Source organism: Cynoglossus semilaevis, chromosome 8 (assembly GCF_000523025.1).
Source record: "Cynoglossus semilaevis isolate Cse_v1.0 chromosome 8, Cse_v1.0, whole genome shotgun sequence".
Lineage (NCBI taxonomy): Eukaryota > Metazoa > Chordata > Actinopteri > Pleuronectiformes > Cynoglossidae > Cynoglossus > Cynoglossus semilaevis.
This window is the reverse complement of record NC_024314.1, coordinates 25395626-25416493: the sequence shown is the minus strand read 5'-3', so window position 1 is coordinate 25416493 and position 20868 is coordinate 25395626. Positions and strand designations below refer to the sequence as shown.

The following is a 20868-nucleotide window of genomic DNA, read 5'->3' as shown; positions in this document are numbered from 1 at the left end:
GAATTTTGTAAAATGGCTGATCAAAAGTAAACATTTTTCGCAGAACCCAAAGCCTATACACTAGCTAAAAAATGCTAAAGCCAAAGGATTTGAATGGCATTTTGTAAAATGGCTGATCAAAAACCTTTTTCAAGAACCCAAAGCCTATTTCTTAAATTCTTAAATTCAGTGTAAACCTTAGTTTACACTGTTAAAAATTGATTTTGATGCTTTTAAATCTCAAGGAATCAATGCTGCATTGAAAATCCCAAGGAAGCCGGCTCTTTCAACTCATTTTCATTCTCTGGTGCACTGGTTTCTTCCCTCTAAGGCCAAATTGCAGCAGTATAGCCAACAGCTGCACACTACAGTATGTGTTCAGCTGCAATATGAAAAGACACAGGATTGGCTGGCGATGAATTACATTTAGCTCTGGGTTTGAATTTTATCGGATCTAGCCGTATCCAAGAGGCCAAGCTTCCTTCTGTATTTGTCTGTGTCTGAATCTGCATGCCGCAGGCTGAATATCAACCACAATGGCCTCTGTTGTTGAAGGCCGAGGTCTTCAGCTGCAACTATATATTCTAGGCCAGATACCAGTTGGCCAACTGCATCACAGGCTCAGCTCAATCTCAATACCATCTGCTTTCTCCCAACACTCTATACCCAGAAAACAAAATTTCAAAAAGTGTGACTTCTTCAACTCTGATGAGGACATTTTTCACCGAGCACGAACAGACGCTATTCAAAGGCAAACCTGAGATGCTAATACCATAGCTGCAATTGATATGCAGAGGAATAATGTGCCGACAGTTTTGAGGTTTTGGGAAAAATGGGCCTGGGACCTTGGATGTCTCAGCGCATTGTCATTAGTGACACAAGATGTGCCGATCACACACACAATCCTGCCTCAATTTGCTGTCTGTGTCGTCTCTGGATTCAAGATTAGACAAAAAAAAAAAGGCTGAGGGAAACTTCACATTGTTGTAAAAAAGAGCTACAGGTTAAAGATGTTTAGTTTCCATTTAGTGAAGAAAAAAGGAGACTCCTGCATTCCCAGACAATGGTTCACATTCCATAACACCTCCCTGTGCCCTGTGAATCATACACAGAGACAGACAGACAGACTGACTGACTGACTGAGTGAGGTTATCTGTTCACACACCAAACACACCGAACAATAAAAATATGAATGGGATGCGTTACACATATTCTTTTTTTACAGAATACTTTCAAGCAAAACTCAACAGTACTGGAAAAAAAAAACATAAACCACCGAATTTACTGCAGAATCATCTGCCAAAAGTATTAATTGTACAACTAAACAATAAGTAATCGGGGTAGCTAACAAAGCTAACAGAGCCAAGAAGGCTAACTAACTTCACTCTACATGTATTGCAGAATCATTCTAAACAAACAACATTATCGAACACTTATATGTTCCACAATTAACGCAAAATAATATAATGAAGAAGCATCAACATGTTAAAGATTAGGCTAAGCTAAGATCTATGGATTACATGGGCCTTTAGTGACTGAAAAAAACAAAACAAAACAGGAAACGTAATTTTATTTTATGAAATCTAAGCTGAAAAAAACAAAACAAAACAGGAAACATAATTTTATTTTATGAAATCTAAGAAGCGATCCTTGCTATCTAAGAGCAACGTGTCACTGCTTTCAGCCAATAACATCAGAAAAATCTATTTGTTTTCATATTATATATTGAAACATCCTTTTGACACATATTATGTTCAGTCAAGCCTGATGGTACGGCTCTGACTCTGACCTCAACCCAGAGTCCTAGTGTGTAGTTTGGTAAACAAATGATATATGTTATGTAAAATATTTGAAATAGAATGAATGTGATTCTAGTTTTAAGTCCCTTTTTCAGATGATCTGGTCAAACTTGGCAAGTTAAGCAGATGTTCAAGTCTCTATTGACTCTAACTAAGCCAGGTTCTATTATACCTACGGTTCTCCACAGCTGTAGAACTGACAGAAAATGTTCACAAAAACTGCAAAATATAAAACCTTTCCCATCCAAGAAATTGGAAATATTGAAATATCATTTTCAGTGGTGTGTGGAGATGCAACCGAGAGGAAAATATCATGACTACAAATAGCACTTGTTTAAATTATCTTTCAAAGTGACAGGCAGCTCATGGAAAGCATGCTGTAGTCTGATATTTTATAAACTCCTGTGGTGCTTTGATAAAAACAAATTGCTCTTTGCAGCGATTTTGTTTTATTTTCCACTGCGAGCTAGATAACCTCACTACACTTTGTGCACACTCTCATCTGTTGTATATTTAGACTATGACTCACTTTTCTTTAAATATTTGTTCCTCCACTGGTCCCACACATGGACGGGAATTTCACACTGTTCGTCACATTCCTAGGGTTCCATCCATAAGTTTCAGGACCATTCTCTACCACCTTTTTGACCTTCAGGCCCAATTTCGTACAAAGTGGCTCGAGGCCCATTAAATATCAATGTCATTCGGAAAGTTCGGAATTGTACCTAGGCAAAAAAGTAAACTTTTGTGTGGTCCGCACAATGTGCATAATTTTTTCATTTTAAAAAAGTATCCATATTTACTTCTACAGCTAGCATAGAGAAGACGATGGTCTTCTTCTCTGATTATTGGAGCTCGTTAAAAAAACTGCTGATGCATTACTGCCACCACATGGTTGAAAGCTGCATTGTAACTGAGCTTCTCAAGGATAATAATCACTGATGTCTTCAGTTGATAACCTATGCAGTCCTGCGGCCCTCACAGCCCACAGGTGTAAAAATGAAAGTTTTTTTTGCAGCCCTCTCGGTGGTGCTGGTGGCCCAAGTTCGGCCCACGGCCCTATTGTTAAGAATCACTGCTCTACAATTGATAGACAGCTTCAAACACCTGCACTTCACCTGCTAATGTTTTTACACATGCTGTGTGTGTGTGTTTGTTTTCTCCAACATCATGCCTGAAGTTAAGTCACACTTAAATTGCAATGAAAACAATTCCTGAACATGCCAAATCCATCATCTGAAACTCACAGATGGGTTTAAGCACCATTTCAACTGGCAGTGTTCTCACATGTGAAAGGGTTTAAGTGAAAACAACATCAGCAGTGTGGGAAATCAAACCCAAAACAATTTAAAGAAAAGGCAGTGAGATTAAAAAGTACATTCTTATTTGTCAGCTGATGAGCCACTTTACTGAATTAGAAAAGGAACCCGGGAAGTTAATGTAACTGTTGGCCGATGCATGAAACACTGTCTTGCTTTTATATGTTGGTTTTAAGTGGCTTATTTGCATTAGGAGTTGGATTCTTACCACAATAATCATAAATTAGACAGTAAAAAGGCAAATTCTTTTGGAAGGCAGCAACTGGAGCCAATTGCAATTTCTGTCCAGGCCTTTAAAAAAAAAAATCCTTGTGTCCCCTTTCAAAGTTCAGATGCTATACCTACAATCAGGCAGAATTGGTAAAAATGCATTCCAAAAAGCACAAATCCCACACAAAATAGGGATGTTTGTACGCCATCAAAAGGCTACTGCACACTGGCAGAGCTCCATATGACCAAATATGGAGAGAAAAATGCTGCCTTTTCCCGTAACCAAACTGGGAAAAAAGGGAAGGGTTTTTTGTGCGTGTGCTGTGTACACAGAGAGATAGAGCTCTCACCCTCACTGCACCGTGGCCACGGAATCAACTCTCAAAACAGCAATGACTGATGGTGATAGCAGGGCTGCCATGACACATCAGTGACCGCTAATGCTCACACCTGTATGAACAACGAGTCAGTGAAACAAAGAGGCACATTGATCTGTTCCCTGAATTGACATTTCATTTTTAGGTGCAAAATAAAAAAAAGAACAAGCTTTTTTCACATCCAGGCGTCAGTTCTACATCAGCCTCTCTGCACAGCACGTCGTATGTAAGCCCCGTGGAGAAGAAGTCTATTCTTTTTGGTGGAAAAGCAGTCAGTGTAGAACACCATTTAACACACAGAACAAGATAATATAAGGGAGAAGCAACAACATACTAAAGAGTAGGTAAAGCTCATTTCTGTTGTGAATAACATATTCATTTAGTGAATCTGTTACAAACATTTGGTAGAAATAAACCAATGTTTTTGTCAATTCAGAACTCCTTCAAAAAGTAAACACTAACTGCACGTTCTGAAAATAGTGCTTGGTGACTGGAATGAGGTCCTACACAAAAACAGCCAACTATCTGACAAACAAAAGCTTGTGCATTAGATGGCTTTCTATTCACTCAGCGGTTCAATTCAGCATGGACATTAACCTAACGTTACGCAAAACAAATTGTTGCCTTAGGGTTGGCCCGCAGCAGGCTGCTAACATAGCATGACATGGCTTGAAATGCTAATTAGCCTGTTTGGCTGTATGATGGCATTAACCTAACTGTTATCTATAATAAAATAACGAGCTTGGAGCTTTCTTTGCTCACTTTAAAGTACTTCTACACTAACAACATGTTAGCTTTAGCTTGTGAGTCTGAAAAAAATGGTCTGGCTCGGAGCATCATAAGTATCTGGACATATACTGGTCACATATTCATATGTGATTTAAAAAAAAATTAAATACATATTTAATTTAAATACATTTTTTTCTGGTTTTGCGTGGATTCCCCTGGGCTTGCTACATGCTTTTGGCAAAACTGTGTTCATTACATTAGCATGGTTAGTGTGGGAGTATTTTCCTTTTAAACTGAGCAGAACTATGATGGCTGCACAATACACACACTACACTCATTCAATACCTTTAAGGTCACTTCTTTGAATTCTATTAGCAAGGACTGTAAATAAATAATGAGAAACAGCTGCTGAATGAAGGTAAGCACAAAAGGGCTGATAGCGATTTCAATTCAATGAGGGGGAAAAAACATCCTCATCTGAGCATTTAATCAGCTTCTAAATCTATATTTGCATCCTTCAAGATTTTCTAGACCTACAAGGGGAAAAAAGGTCTTGTACACTGAACATAAACAAATAAATTGTCACAAACCCCTTCCTCATCCGTCTGGGGTTTTATAGTCAGGGGAAGAGTAGCCTTCGCTTGTCCCTTAAGGACAAAGCGTCTTGACACCTGCGTTCTGTCAGCGTAAATGAGGCCTGTGCAGGAGGCTGTGTCTCCTCAACAGGACATTAATCTGCTACTAGTGAGCTGACCAGAGAGACCGGAGGAACCGTAGGCTTGATATATGGCAGGTCTTAGTCTAAGTACCGCTACTGCCGACACTGCAGCTAGAGAACACTTTATCCATGTGATGGCAATTGAGCCGACTTGAATGGAAAAGGATAAAAACCAGGCCAGGACGGGACCGACATGACCTCTGTTGTGCTTAAAAACTGTGCTCCTAAGCAATCTGCGTGGAAAAGTCTAAGTCTTGTAAAACCGTAACTAAAAGATCACAGTCTCAACTGAAACAAAACAAAAACAAAAAAAAAACAGGCATTACTGAAGGCCAAACTTGTAGCCAGAAACCAGCGCTTCTACCATTTTAAATGAGTGTAAGTCACACACAGGGACAGGCACCAAACCTCAGGCATGAAAATGTTAAAGTGTGCGTGATTAGCATGACTCAGACTTACGGCACAACCTCTGGAGCAAGGCAGTAACATGACATACTGGGAACAATAATTTGAACATAAAAATGTATTTCTCATAAAGCGTGAGAGGTTCCTTATGTGGGTTTTTTTTTTTTTTTAGGTAAGAAAGCGCAAAGAAAATAGTTCTGCTGAACATTTGTGACAAGCCTTTTAAAAAAGCCACGATCTGGTCAGGCTGGCTCTCAGTGCCCAGAGACAAATTACACTTTGGTGAAAGGACGAGAGAAAATTGGAAGAAAAAAAAAAAAAAGAAGGAATATACACAGCAGAGTGATTTATGTGGTTGGCTCAAACCATGCTGAGAATGGACGTTCTCCCAACATACCTTACATGGAAACATACATGAGACTAAAAGGCATGATGCAATGCCCCCACACGCTGGGAGCCTGAGGAAAGAAACAAATCTGACAGCTGTTTGCAAATTTTCACACAAATTTGCCTTTTATGCACATGCAGCAGTGAAGTATTTGAAAGCGCAGAGACAATCACTTCCAGAGAGAACATATTTATTCAAATCTCTATAAAAAGCCACAAATCCTGATCTGTCCTGCCTTGTTCCAACACACAAGTCAGTAAATCATGCAGCAGTGGGCCGGTTAGTTGAAGTGTGCTCCGAAGCTTTTCACGGGTATTACATGACAAGGTATTTTTCAAAATAAGGGGCTGCATTCCTGGAGAGAGATAGGAAGAGATTAAGGAGAGGGTGGCACGGTGGGCGTGGCGGTGGACGAGCAATGTTCTGACCGAGAGGGTCTATTACTCACAGTGGATGAGGAGAGGAGGAGGTAGAAGAGGAGGGGGAGGAGGAGTGACTCCCTGACAGTGCTCTCAATTCAGTCCTATTGAGGCACAATCACAGCGGAGGCTTTCTTTCAGCAGCACAAAGACAAGACTGATGCCATGTATATGTACCAACAGCAGGGGGACATGGACGGTCAGACGGTCACGAGGACACTACTCTGAGTGGTAACGTGAAATCTGATACCCTGTTTTTACTGACAGTGACAATGTTTTGGTTCAAATTAGAGCAGAAAATCATACATTCATCATACATTTCCATGAGGTTCACCATAACTTGATGACAGCATTGATGGTGCATTTTCTTCCAAAATGTGCTGATAAGAAAAAAATCAATTATTTTTTGGGTCATGACTTACATTCTAATCCCTTCATGAAGTCACCAATATTTTGATAATGAGGACACTGTCATAATGATGCTTTGCTGTTAGCAAACAAGCTGAAATGTTGGTGTAAAATGTAAAATAGATTTTCTTATTTATTACTTTGCCAATTCACAATATTTAAATATGATCTTTCAACGAGTCAATGACAAGAGGCTGAAGAGGGAGCTGGAGGTTACTTATTCCTGGTCTAGGTGATCCTGGTGCAATATGAACAGGAATTGTGAAAGAATAAATCAATGTAATTTTTTTTGTTAGTAAATGACTAAACACTATGTAGCAAATTTCTGAAAATTAAATTTTAACTCTAATTCTTGTGCTATGTATTTCCAGAAATTGCCGTATTAATTAAGGATGGATTTAAACAGACTGAGCAGAAAAACACAGATACTATTTAAAATACTTTATAATAAAGCAGAACTATAGCTGTAAAGAAAAGAGACTCAGCACAGTGTCGTGAAATACACAACTGTTCCTGTTTGTTGCCGACCTGCTGATGCTAACAAATGAAAGAAAACCTAAATCCTTATGCAGACAGACATGAAATCCAAACCAATAGCCCACCCTTTGGAAAATATTAGTTTTTTTTTATTTCTGTGGTCTGTAGTATCATGTTTTAAGACATTAAAGTATTAAGAATAGCTTTCACATCAGGAGATGCACATTCCCTAAGTGACAGGGAGCGCACCTCACCTTCCAAAAAATACATTCCAGTCTCCTCATACCGCAAATCCTTTCAGGACTCTGCAGGGCTAAGGTTCACATGCTTTACCAGATCTCATTTTTGTGCCGGCTGTGCAGCTGGTATTATTACCGTGGCAGACGGCCAGCTAAGATGCCCATCAATCCCACCCGAGGTAAAGGGCATAAACCGAGGTCTTTAATCTGAGGATATACAGTGGATAGCACAGGTTACCTTATACTGCGCCTTCCCAGCATGTGTGTTTGTACTGTGTAGATTGTTCCTGTCAGTCCTGAGGTGACTGCTGGTTCAAACTGTTTATATCTCACTACCTGCATTTCACAGCCCCAAAGTAGCCATTTTAGCCTTGAAGTGAGACCTTCAGGATAGTTACCCCGTATCTATCTCTGTTCTCTCTTTCCTTCTGTGGTTATGTGGCTGCAAATCCCTTGCCAGAAATTTCAGGAAACCCTGGAGCTTCATGAGACATAACAAAGCTCCCCCTCTTCTCCGTCTTTGTCTCTTCCACTGCAGGTTACGCTACGTTTCTGTGTCTGTCTGCTGCAGGCCTAGGCGCTCTGCAGCTCATTCATCCAGCTGCATGGCTGAGAGTCATTTTATTCAGCGGCTGGTTGAGGCATACCATTTTAAAATGCTGGAGTTTCTTCCTCCAAATGGCTGTGCTAATTCTAGACTACACACATATTTAGACTACAGAAGACACCATCATCATTGCATGCCATTAGTGTGATGTGACACTTACTGCCAAATTAAGGATAAAATTCAGCTTTAGAGGTTAATACATGTGCAGTCTTTAAGCCTCCTAATTCCCAAATTTATTAGAATAACACATATCTCAGACAGCCATGAAATTGTAAATAATTGAGTGGTGCTCTTACGAGGCTTCTCTGGTTGCTTCATCGAGGTTGCTTTAAGATTTTTTTTTTAAGCTGATGGCAGAACGGTGAATGAGATTCGATTCACCAAGTAGTTCAGCTAAATGGGAATAAATCAGAGACCACAGCTGACCTTCCCACAGATAATAATCTTCCCTCAGAGGTTTCACAAATCGCATCTATTTTAAAACAGTCTCCTCCACCTTGGTCAACTCTGCACCACTACTGCACAGATGTACGACTGAACCCACATCATTTACAGGCACCTCCGTCACATACCTACCCACCCCCCTCGCCCACCACCCACCTTGTGTTTATGTTCAAAGCTTGAGTGACTGGTATTTCATTTCGGCCTGCCCAAAGCCCTCTAGCACAGTTTGGGTTGGCCAGTGTAACATTACTGGTCATTAAGTCTAACCTGAACTAATAGGGGCCCATTTTCCAAGGTGGTCTTCCAGGTGGCTGTCACAGGAGTGAGTGGCATGGAGGATCTTGGGGCTTGACTTAGGCATATGGGGTCTTGTGAAAAATCTGCTGGGATGCTAGCCAGACTTCGTCATACTTTGGACAGACTGCTAACAGGAACCCATTGTTCTAGAGTAGTGTCTGGGTGTTTTGTTTCTCATTAGGGCAGGTTTAATGAGGCCAGCCAGAGTAGGCACCACATCCCATCCCTCCTATGCACTCTGCCGTTTTTGTGCCTTGTTCAATGTCAGACTAAATGAATCATTAACATCATTTACTCCCTCGTAAAGAAAGCCAAGTCAGGCCAGGGAACACATTGATTTAATGTTGATGTACAGTATTTAGTCCAATAGCAAGGGAGGCACAATAATACCTCCTTTAGGCAACGTTATTGTGTTGGGAGGTCTAAATAATAAAACTTACATAACATACAGTAAATGATAACCTACAGTATTTCCTTATGTCTTAAATAGTACTCATTATTATACTCAATAAAATGACTGCTTAATAAACTACATTTACACTAATGAAATTAGCCTAATTGTAACGTCACCCCGAGCTGTGCACCACCTCTGTGTGACATGTCATATTTTCTTAAGACTGTAAAAAGCTTAATTATTATCATTATTAGAACCTAGTCAAGTTTTTAGTATAGAGTGGATTAAATAGCACACCACAGCACTTTAGATAATGTTGATAGTCTTAGTCCTCTACTGTGGTTGACTTGTTGCCAAAGCTGCTTTTAAATTATGCAATAAGCATCTGCAACCTTATATTGACAAATCATCTTACGATGCCAGGGTTTGAAAGATGTTTCATCAAAGTGGAGCCACAGAAAATCCACCATTTCCCACACAGTATTACACACTCAATTGTCAGTTACATTTCCAACAGAATATTTCAGTATTGTTCAATTGGAATTGGAAAGGAAAGACAATAAAACCAGATATGACCTCCCAGAAGGAGCCTGGAAGGGCAACAGCTTTTGGCCAGTCTTCATACCAATAAAGGCCCACCAAGGCGTGTTTGTGTTGGGTTTACTTGTTCGACAGTTAAATCCTAAAACATGCAGTCTGTTGGAAGAAATAAATTCCAATTTAATTATATTATTTTGGCGTGAAGTTATATATGTTTTAACTGTGCATCACCTCTGTGTGACATGTGTCATCATTAATCAGAAGAGAAGGAGCCATTAGTCTAAATGTGGGGGTAATTAATCCACGCTCGCACTCCATTAGACGTCATGCTCCATTTGTGCTGAGAGCTGTGTACTGGGTAAATAAGCAGAGTTGATGGGACCCACAGCAATTATCCCTGAAAGGCACTGGCACGGAAGTCTTCCCAATACCGCCAAGGTGCTAACATGCATTTGCAAGGGAGTTTTGCTCCAATCTATTGAGTGCATATGTAGATCAAGCGGATGTCACAGACAGAATTGGCAGAAGAAAGACTGTATCGTCCTTTCTATTGAAGAAATTGTATTCATCTGCTTTTTTTATGTTGGAAAATTTGCGAACCTTTCCAGGCTGATTCGCTAATCACTCACATGTGTATCTTTGTCCAATAACTGTGACCGGACTTAAGCGCTAAAGCCAAACCATAAGCCTCCAACAAGGTCTAACTGCAGTAGAGCATAGAGTATGAATCAGCTCTTAGTTTAACAAGGACCATTTGGCTGTCACCTAAGCATCTGCAGAGCTGCTCTATTACAGTAAAGCCCCTCCAGTACAGATCTGGGGTTATTCAATAAAAAAAATCCTGACTGAATGTTTCTCCCAATCACCATTGACAGATCTCTGATGAGGTCAAGAGTTCTCCTATGCCAGCCTCCATCACTGTTGAACATTATCTGATTAAAAAGGTTTTAAGGGACCATATTTTTGAAGATCTCATGCCCGTGGCAGACCTGAGTTTCAGTACAGACATAAATTGACAAATTACCTTATGCATACTAAACAAACACAAAGAACATGCTTAATCTATCAGGATTAAGTTCATCTGGTGGATAGAAAAAGAGCAATGGCTTTAAATTTTTTGGATTAGTCGTTGGTATTCATGTCTCAAACACACAGAGAGTGAATGGTGAGCGTGTGCCTGAAACGTAGTCTGCATTTGTTAGCAGTGCTGAGAGAAGAATGGCTCACCATTAGCCATTCAGCTCTTTTGATCTCCAACCTTAATCTCTAACTCAACCCAGACCACAACACCACCACTTATCTTACCCAGTCAAGACATGTGAAGTGGAAAGCATGGCAGCAGCCGAGTGCTACTTCAACCAATCCCCCACCCCCTTATACTCCTGTCTTTTTCCTTGCCTGTATAACACACCAGCACGCCCAAATGCATGTGCATTTGTGTGCCTCTGATTAGGAGGCACAAAGAGTAGACTCTATAAATGCACTCTTAAACAATTACCACAACTCCTGACTGCAGCCTTGACACGAACCTCAGACTGTGCCGCCTCCGCACTTGCTTATTCAGGTGGTAACAATGGATACACACCATTTACATTACTGTGTGCTTTGCTTCAGGACACGTGCCTGCAGTCTGAATTAACAGTCTGCGATGGCTTTGAGAAACAACAAGTGTTTTCCATATATTGATTCATTTGTGGCAGCCTGTTGGGATATTGGCATTGGCCTCGGCTAATTGATTTCCTTTTCTCCTCTCTCTTTTTCATAGGAGTAAAATGTGTATTCATTGTAACGTAGTCAACAACCATCACCCTCTGAAGAGTCATTACAAAGATTAGAAAGTGGCCTGATCGAATGAAAATGTGTTATTTGCACTGTAATTAGTAATGAATCATTCAAAGTTGCTTTGATCAATTTGTTACATTAACAATGGATCAAATAGATGTGTGGTACTTACACTAATGAACTGCAAGAGTAATTACTCAACTCTGTACTTTTTGCTGACCAGTGCTGTTTCCGGAAACACAACATCCTTCAGTGGACGCTACAAATTTCTTTTTAATGGACACACTACCGAACTGACCTAGAAGCCGTTACTGACAGACAATAAAATCCCTATTGTTTCCTGGTTATGACAACTCAACCTGCCGATGATATTGAGGGTCTGTTATCACCACAACTCAACCTGCCGATGATATTGAGGTTCTATTATCACCACTTACCCAAGTACTACAGTAGCTGTGGAAACTACAGAGCCCAAGCATCATCCTAATGTTTAACCTTCTAGGTTGGTTCCCCTCATCATCCTAATGTTTAACCTTCTAGGTTGATATAAAAGGGTTCCCCTTTTTTTAACAACTTACAACGTGTGCTTTTATTTTATTATTATTATTTATCTTATTAATTTGTAATATTCTGACAGTATTATAGACCTCAAGGCCAGAAAAGGGGCTCAGCAACTGTATGTGTGAGCTCCAGGCTCTAACCTATATTTTTTTCAAAATATATATAACAATGACTCGCAGTGGGGTTGCATTAGGGGCACATTAATGTTGCACAGCACTGATATTAATAATAATGAGCACGTTAACGTTGCCTTACTGCAATTACAAGCAAAAGAACAACTTGTCATACTTTATCTCAACTAAGAGTGTACCGGGGAAATACAACTTCGTATTTGTAGATAAATAAGATAGATAATCAATTTCCACAAACTGAACTTAGTATGAAACAAATCATTTAATTTTCAATAATCAAAAAAGCATGTTGACTATCAGAGTAACTATGAGAGATTTCGATTTTATTTGAGATTTTTACAGCTTGGAACTTGGGGTAAACCAATAAAAACTCTTCACTGTGTTGTGCTTTTCCAACCAATTAGGTCTGACTCATGAACACCCATGTAAGGACACATTAGCTTGTTTTATTTGTGCATGAAGTAAGTCTTTACTGCTCTCATAATGAAACACAAATCTAATCTCACTCGCACCAGGTCTCACTCCACAATGTCAAGTGTCTCTCGTGGAATTGTTTGAACTGTTCTTCACATTCGCCCTGAACTCATCAACATTCACAGCAGCAACTCAATTGCCACAAGCATAAATCCAGTGGGTCCAAACGTCACTAGCTCACCACCCCATCTGCCCCCTATGCGATTCATGAAGTAGTTAACCTTGCTAACTGTGTAAACACATGACCTCATTGGTCATGTGTTTACATTCAGTGATATTTTTCACCCCACACACACCCACACACACCACTGGAATTTACATCACCTTACTATTATGTTTCTTTCTACTTCATGTTCTTTTAATTCCCCCATTACCTTAATATATGGGACATTTAAAAGTAATGAAACTGGCTGTTGATTAGCAATGTTTGTTTAGTTTTGAGGCCACTATGTCACATAGATGATAGGGAGGCTAACAGATGTCAACAGTGGAAAACCTGTAGGGAAGAATGGTGTGAAGGGGAAATGAATCGTAGTCCAATCATTTTTATTTGTGAGGGAGGGGCTGAAGTAGAATATATTGGTGTCAAAGAAAAGGGTAGAAAATGTTAATTTAGCTGTTTGTGGAAGGACAAGTAAGGTGGTCTCTCTCCTACAGAAACACACTGTGCACGTCTGACATCCCAGTGGGAGGACGCTTAAAGGAAAACACAAGGCCAATCAGCTAACAGAGACATTTCCTGTGCTTGTTTTATCAGATGAGAAGAAGCCTAGAGGCTAAATGTCCCTATCGAGGGGTGTTGTACACTTCTTTGAAAAAACCTGCTTTGGGATTGAAAGGCAGAAAAGGCATCTCTGTGGGATGACATCAGACGAACCACTAGGGAGCACTGACCTCACTTTCGCGCAATCAATCATCCGCAAAAACCACAAGAAAATGCAAACCAAGTAAATAGCAGAGGGAGGTTTTCACCTTTTAAGACATAAGGCAAGACTACCTCATGAGTTCAATCATCATCCATTAGAAAAGAAAGATTAAGTGAGAGGGAAATACAATTATGTTTTTACAGTGTTGAAACATTTTGTGGCGCTTGGCATCTGGTAACTACCAGATGGTTGCCCAATATGTCAATTACCAGCACCGACATGCCACGCTGACTATTAGGCAATCTGGCTTTGAGTGATAGCACTTTAAAGTAAGAAAACAACATGAGTGAGAGGCGGATCTAACGAACCTTCTTCATCAGAGTGTGACTAAAACCCAGAGGAATTCACAGGTCTTTCATGCCCACATGACTGCTCCAGTCAGGAGAATCAAAGTTTGGGAAATAGTTTGGAAAGAAAGTCAGTGAAGATATGGATCCTCGGAGAAAAAGATCAATGTGAAGTTCTTCTTTCAAGCACAGTGTATTCAGCCCTGAAAATAACTTAATTTCCTGGTGAATAAACAGGTGAGAAAAGCACTTCAATCAGCTCCACTTTTGATGTGGAGGTAAAAAGAAGTGAAATGTCCAAGAGCCACGTAGATAAGCATCAACAGAACCGTTCCATGTCATCTTGGTTGCATAATGAGGAACAACAAACAGAATTTAAGTCTAAATTACACAGAGGGAATTTCATGGCATGTGACTTTTTTTTTCTTTCCTAGTGGCAAATAACAGGAATTCTGAATTTTATCACAAACATCTGCAAAACTCCTACAGCACATTTTCCAGACCCTAAATAAACATCATCTAAGGTTTCATGCCCTTGCGTGACTTCACAAGCAATTAAGCAGCACTACCAGTTTTTGTCCACCACTAGCTGACTGTTCTTACTCAGTGAAAGAGTTAAGAATTCTCCTCCAACCCCAAGATCTGCCGGTCTGTCCAAGCTTGCCATATTATACAACTTAGTGTGCGGTTCTGGATGCAGCACTTTCAAATTACATGCTATCAAATTCAACGGCGAGGGGCGGGGAAAAAAAGGGGGCAGGAGGGCAGAACAAGTACGCTGTAGGGCCGGTGTCCACAGCCACAGTCACATAAGCACTGTCTGCATGTCGATCACAATCACTTCAAATGAGTGAAACCCTGTTCTGATCCTGGTGTTGTCCAGGAGACACAAACCTAAAACCTAAACAATTTCTCCCAAGGAGCAAAATGTGGACAAAGATGACAAAAGCACTGTGAGAACAGAATGTGCTTTCTCTACCACAGGGTTAACAGATATTACAAGGAAGAAATGTGAGAAAATACAAACAATTTAATAAAATGCTATGTTTATTAAACAATAACCAATGATTTACTGCTTTTATTTGTCTTTTTAGAAAAGAGAAAAAACAAAACACTGTTTGCTGGGACTGTATGGCCTTTATTTTTCAGAAGGTAAATTTTTTTAAAGATTTTACACTGTTACAGTAAATATCTACCGGAGTGGTCAAAAAAACCCCATCTATTGTCTTTATATAATCCTGCTCAGGGTTGTGTGGGAAACCAGAACCAATACCAGCAGTGATCAAGGAAAGGTGGGGTACACTCTGGCTACTCGGCCAGTCCATCCAAAGGCAACCATCCAATCATCAGTGTTGAAAAAAAATACATTGTTGCAAGGTTTACGCTCTTTTCAGTTCAGTCTGCCACTTGGTTGGCTACTGTTACTCAGTGGTGGAAAGAAACTACTGCCTTGCAGGGAAACTCTGGATTTGTACTCGGATCCAACTATGCCAAAGTATTCAAATACACTGTATACACATAAACAAATAAGTGTCTATGGTAAAAAAACAAAAACAAAACAATGAATGCTGCTAGTGTTTACAGATGGAATGAAGATAAGAGTAAAAACTAGATCCAGAATTTAACAATGACCAGAGTCTGAGAGACAGTAAGAGTAACAGTGAGGCAGCATACAGTAACTAGAAGCCTTCACCGCACTGTGCAGAGCAGAGCCAGACTCCGGAAATGCATGGCAGCGTTCCCTACATCCTGCCCGCCCAGCCCTAACCCTGGCCCTGGCTCACGCTCTGCACTGCCAAACCCCTGTTATCACTCTGTGCAATTACCTCCAGATTCCTCTGCACCCATATCATATCATGCCAATTATAAAATCCCCTTCTAAGCACGCTGCGCAGCACTACATGCATTTGACTGTAAACCCTGTTGTTTTCTGTGTGATTAAGCCTGGAAATAGCAGTGTGAGAATTTATGAATTTGTGTGAACATGCATGTGAGACTTGGGGGTTGCGGGGGGTGGCGAATCCAAATGTGAGATTTCTAACTAAGGCTGTTATTTAGGCTGCTGATGAGAGCACTGGGACTGAATTTAGCGATTCATATAAGCATTCTGTTTACTTAACTGCCAAAAGAAATAAAATTAAAAAAAAAAATACAATTTGACTGTTTTAAGGGACATTTAAAAGTTGTTTAACTGATTTCTAGGAAGAAGAAAGAAAATATCAATAGACTGAAACATAGTGATATTTAAGTTTATACTATATTGATATTCTACAGTAGTGTATTGATTATTTATTTACATGCAAATATTCATGGAGTTGGTTAATTTTATTTTGCTTTATTTCCTCTCTAGGGATTATAAATGTAGATCCCTGCGCTACAATTTTAGTATGCTGAGAGTTTTCCTACAAGTAAATTGTTAAAAAAAAATAATATATTGTCATGTCTATAGTATCACAGCATATTACAATTTATCATATTGTTGCTTCTCTATCATAATACGTATCCTATCACAGGATTCTTGCCAATACACACCCCTACTAATTACCATAGACCTTATTGGATAACAAAAACTACAAAAGTCTCAACATTGGCTGACAGATTATACAACCCAACCCAAAAAGGCATCAGGACAATAATGAACTGCAGGAAGTAGTAAAAGAATGTTGGTGCAGTAGGTAGATAAATAAAAGGAAGTAAAGAAAAAGAGACTGGTCAATCCAGGTTTAACTTAGAGAGTAAGACAAATACTAAAACTGGAGATGGAGAGAGAGCGTGAGCACAAATCCAAAACCTTTACCAGCGACCATAATAAAACATAAATCTCAAAAATTACTGCATCTTTTCATACTAGAAACTCAACATTCTCTGCTTTTTATTTTAATAATTTAACATTTAGATAACCCAAAGGACGTAGACCAGTACTGAATCAATAAACAGCTACTAGTTAATGAAAGGCATCTTAAGTGTTTAACACAGAGTCGTTTCTGATTTGATTTGAACATGTTGTGGAAAGCTCTGGTTAAATGTTGTAAATGCATAACCTGAGGTAACCAATAAATAGTCAAGTTCACTCCACTCTGTGGCTAATCAACGATGATGGAGAAGTTACAAGGTTGGGAACGGGGGCACATTAAACAAACATTACTGTACTGCAGGATTTGTTGTGCGCTGCATTCCAGAGCCTAGTCCAGTCATCTGTCACCAGGTTGGGCCTGCAACTTATATAAAAAAAAAACCTTCACCCTTTCCATTTTCCATGCTTCCATTTCACAGATAATACGATGTAATGAAGTTGAGATCAAAAGGCTTGACGCCCGGCCCAGGTACAATGAAAGCTGGAGTGTTTTCACCCCGAGGGCAGTGGAGTTGTTGAACGTGACACCTTGAAATGATGAGAAGTGGATTCATGTGTGGATGACTAGAACTTTTTTTTTTACTGCAAGGCTGCCCTATGGCTTTGTCTACAGGAGATGGCGGACATGTCTCAGATCCATGTACTAAAGGACAATTGCAATGTGTGACTCAGTGTGTGATACTGTGCTCAACTTTGATGGCTCAGGTGCATGTGTGGGCTGGATAGGGTTGAGTGGAAACCATACCTGCCTCGGAGCAGAGCGTGTGCATTATCAACTTTACATGTCATATTTCAACAGGTTCCTCTACTTTCTGCCCTTATACTGTAGTAGGTCTCACACTTTGTGTACCTTCAGTGCTTGGAGTTTGCCAGACATATATATATATATATGTATATATATATCACATCTACCTAATGGGTTAGGTACCGTAACGTACAAAACCCAAAACCAGGGTCATTTAATTCTGTACATTTGTACTGGAGTTTTAGTCCAAGGAGATGCCAGGGGAGTAAATAGCATTGCAGTAGTTAGTCTACTGTAGAATTTGGTTACAAGGATTTTAAACAAAGTATTACCATTTTTTTAGATAGAGATTAGATTTTTTAAGAATTTGGTTACAAGGATTTTAAACAATGTATTACCATTTTTTTAGATGACATAAAACTGCAATAAACAGTGTACAGTTTTAAAAGACTCTATAATTGGGTTCATACGTTATAGTACATCATTCATTTACATCATACTGTAATGAGTTTATAGAGGCAACTTTTTAAAACCTGCGGCTATATTGAAATTAAATCATAATCGCCATTAATTGACACAGTAATGGCAACCCCGCCAAATGGCGCCAAGCTTTCTTTCTGCCTTACACATTCAAGTGGTAACACAAGAAAAGGAGTTATTTATAATAAAAGAAAATCTGTTTTACAAAACATAGCAAGTAAAAGAGCAAGAAAGAAAATAAATCAGAACTCTCTTAGGCTGCATATTTGGAACGTATGTACCTACTTAATACTTATATTGCATTGTTATAAATAAGCAGAAAATCGAAAATTTACTGATTACCAATAGCAGAAAAATTGTTTTTTATACATCGAAAGATCACAAAATGATCAAAACAACTACAAATACCACAATTTAAACAGCAAACCACACCCAGCAGCAAGGCAAGCACCAACTCCTAGATGAACCGTATAGAACTCTTTGTGACTGATTATAGAGTGACTTTGTATACAATGTGTTGTGTTTACTGACCATGTTTACAAACCATCTTTGCCATAATACTCTCTAGAAACTCAACCAAATCACAGCATTCAATAAAAATCCATTCCAACTGAGTTCTTGTGTAAGAGAATTGTCTCCTTTCACCTTTTTTACGTACTTTACTTTACAGTGGGTCGACATAGATAACTCAACCTTTTACAATTTTAGGCCCCAAAAACCGCCTGGACCGAGGTTGCTGAGGATGAATTACAGTGTTTGGGGTTTGAATGCCCCCCTTTCTCCCCCTCCTTGCTCCTCACCCCTCCCTTCCCCTTAATCTACGGCTAGACAAGAACCTAAACGATCTCTGTGCAGCTCACGAAACTTTTACGTGACAGCCAGAGCAACAAAAAAAGATTACAAGTGCTCACAGAGATGACTTTACATCAGTTTACGGCAGAGCGTAAAACAACAGAGAGAGACGCAATGGACGAGGAAGCTGCATGACATGCGCATAGCTGAGCCACAGAATGTGATCATTTCCCAGCGGAAAACAAAGCAGCGGACTGAAAAGTTTGGCTAAAGCATCGGCGGGCTAACTGAAGCCGTCTTTGTGCGGTGACTGACGGACAGAGAGTTTTCATGTCTTACCTGCGGTTCTCAGAGTTAGGGATGTTGACTTTAGAGAGAGGAGAGCAGAGGAGCGGCAGCCAGTCTGTGTCTTCCCTCCACCACACAGAGTTAAAACCGAAGTGGACAGCCCGACAGGCCCCGCCCATCCACATCCGAGGGAATGTCCAAAAGATGTTAAAATTCCAAAATTTGATTCGATTTAAAAAATGACTTTAAACACGTTAATAGGCGTCTTCTAGGTGTCTGGAACAATTCTGACAAGTTTTTTTTTCAGCTGTTGTACTTTTAATTTTATCAGAAATAAAAAAATCAGAGCAGATGTCCGATATTTTTCCAAACTTTAAATGGAAATCGGTTTAATTTTCAATGCTTTAAAGCCAACTTTGACCTATTTCTATGTGATTAAATAAAACGTTGAAAGAAACTTTATTTAAGTCGTTTCACTTCTATAAGTTCCCACAGAGGGTGTGAGCCCTGGTTGGAGTAACAGCAGTGGGGGCACCAAAAAGCAAAATTATTTTTATTAAAGGCAAAATTATAAAAATTTTAGGTAAATTTCTGATCTGTTGAGCTGAAAGTAGAGATCATTAGTGGCGTAAAATGAGAGAGTGCCTACCAGGCACATCCTTTCACCAAAATTCCATCCTTTTATTCCCAAAGTGTGGGGACAGGACCTCCCAAGGGCATGCAAAGCTTTTGGATAGTGGCACAGTGAGGGAAATAGGTTTCAGATTTCTCTTTAACATTGTTTGTTTAATACAAATAATAGTTCTAACAACAAGTTTTCTATCTCAAAGAAAAAGGGGGCGCTGCAGAAACAGTTCTAGAAGTGGTTTGTGGAGTAAAAGCCATCTCCCAGAATTCCACAAAGAAGGAGTTATCTGATGAGACAACGTAATGATCACAACCAAAGACATTTGTCTTGGAACTGTTAGACGTACGGTACTCTTGTACAGCCACACGTCTACTCTTTTGGCTGACTCTGTCTATGACCAAGCTCTGCTGTTAAAACATTGCGGCCACTTCTCAGACCTCACTCACAAAGCATTTACAAGGCCCCTTCTGAGCACCCCTCAACCTCACCCCCCTCCCCCAAAATTAAAAATCAAAGGTGAGGAATGAGCGCTGCATTCCTGAAAGTTGAAGTGACGTGACTAAAGGTGGAAAAGTGCCCTTTATGGATATGTGATTACAAGAAATGTTCTAACAAGAAAAACTGGATTTCCAGGCAGACCCCCTGGCACATACAGAACACTACTGTACTGTTGTACAAAAGCAGTGCCATAAATGTTGCTACACCTTCACAGAAGTGCCATAAAAAGTATTTCTGTACTACAGTATTATTCATTTGTTTATCTTGGACCACTTCATCCTTCTCATGGTCAGGGGGCTGAGCTGCAGTGAATGCCAGTGGTCTTTATGCGAGTTGGTGGGGGGGCGACCTGGACAGTTGTTCAGTCGATTAGAGGCCACATTTAAAGACAAACAACCGTTTACACTCACTCACAGTCGGGCCTGTGGTTAATTAAGAGTGAAAAATCATCGTACTCCTGCATGCTGCTGGACAATGGAGGAGAAATCCAATGCAGACAGTGGAGATAATGTAAACTCCACACTGAATGATCGTCTGTTAGCACCAGGGATTGGACCAGTCGTCAACGAGATAAAAAACAATGGCACGAAACCTATCTACTGTAACCAATACTGAGGTTTAAAAGACCAGTCGTCAACGAGATAAAAAACAAAGGCACGAAACCTATCCACTG

At 39.8% G+C, this 20868-nt stretch overlaps 1 protein-coding gene and 1 long non-coding RNA gene across 5 annotated transcripts in view; both read right to left on the bottom strand.

Annotated features, from left to right (window-relative positions):
• The window catches only part of cald1a (caldesmon 1a), a 57116-nt gene extending 37853 nt beyond the window's left edge, over window positions 1–19263 (bottom strand). For 3 of the 4 annotated variants that reach the window (XR_003050489.1, XM_017034663.2, XM_017034664.2), the window contains exon 1: window positions 19121–19263. Coding sequence is in view for 2 of the 4 variants with exons in the window: in XM_017034663.2 (XP_016890152.2) it covers window positions 19121–19254 (134 nt within the window). In the remaining 2 variants the exon portion in view is untranslated. Of the gene's footprint in view, window positions 1–1950; window positions 1957–19120 lie in introns of those variants that run through there. The other variant, XM_025058201.1, reaches the window with a different exon arrangement.
• LOC112487428 (uncharacterized) lies at window positions 4613–13025 on the bottom strand. Its single transcript, XR_003050490.1, has 3 exons — window positions 12065–13025; window positions 11932–12026; window positions 4613–11890 (listed from the first exon to the last, which is right to left on the bottom strand). It is a non-coding gene; the product is annotated as an uncharacterized LOC112487428 (long non-coding RNA).
• Window positions 19264–20868: the final 1605 nt, after the last annotated feature.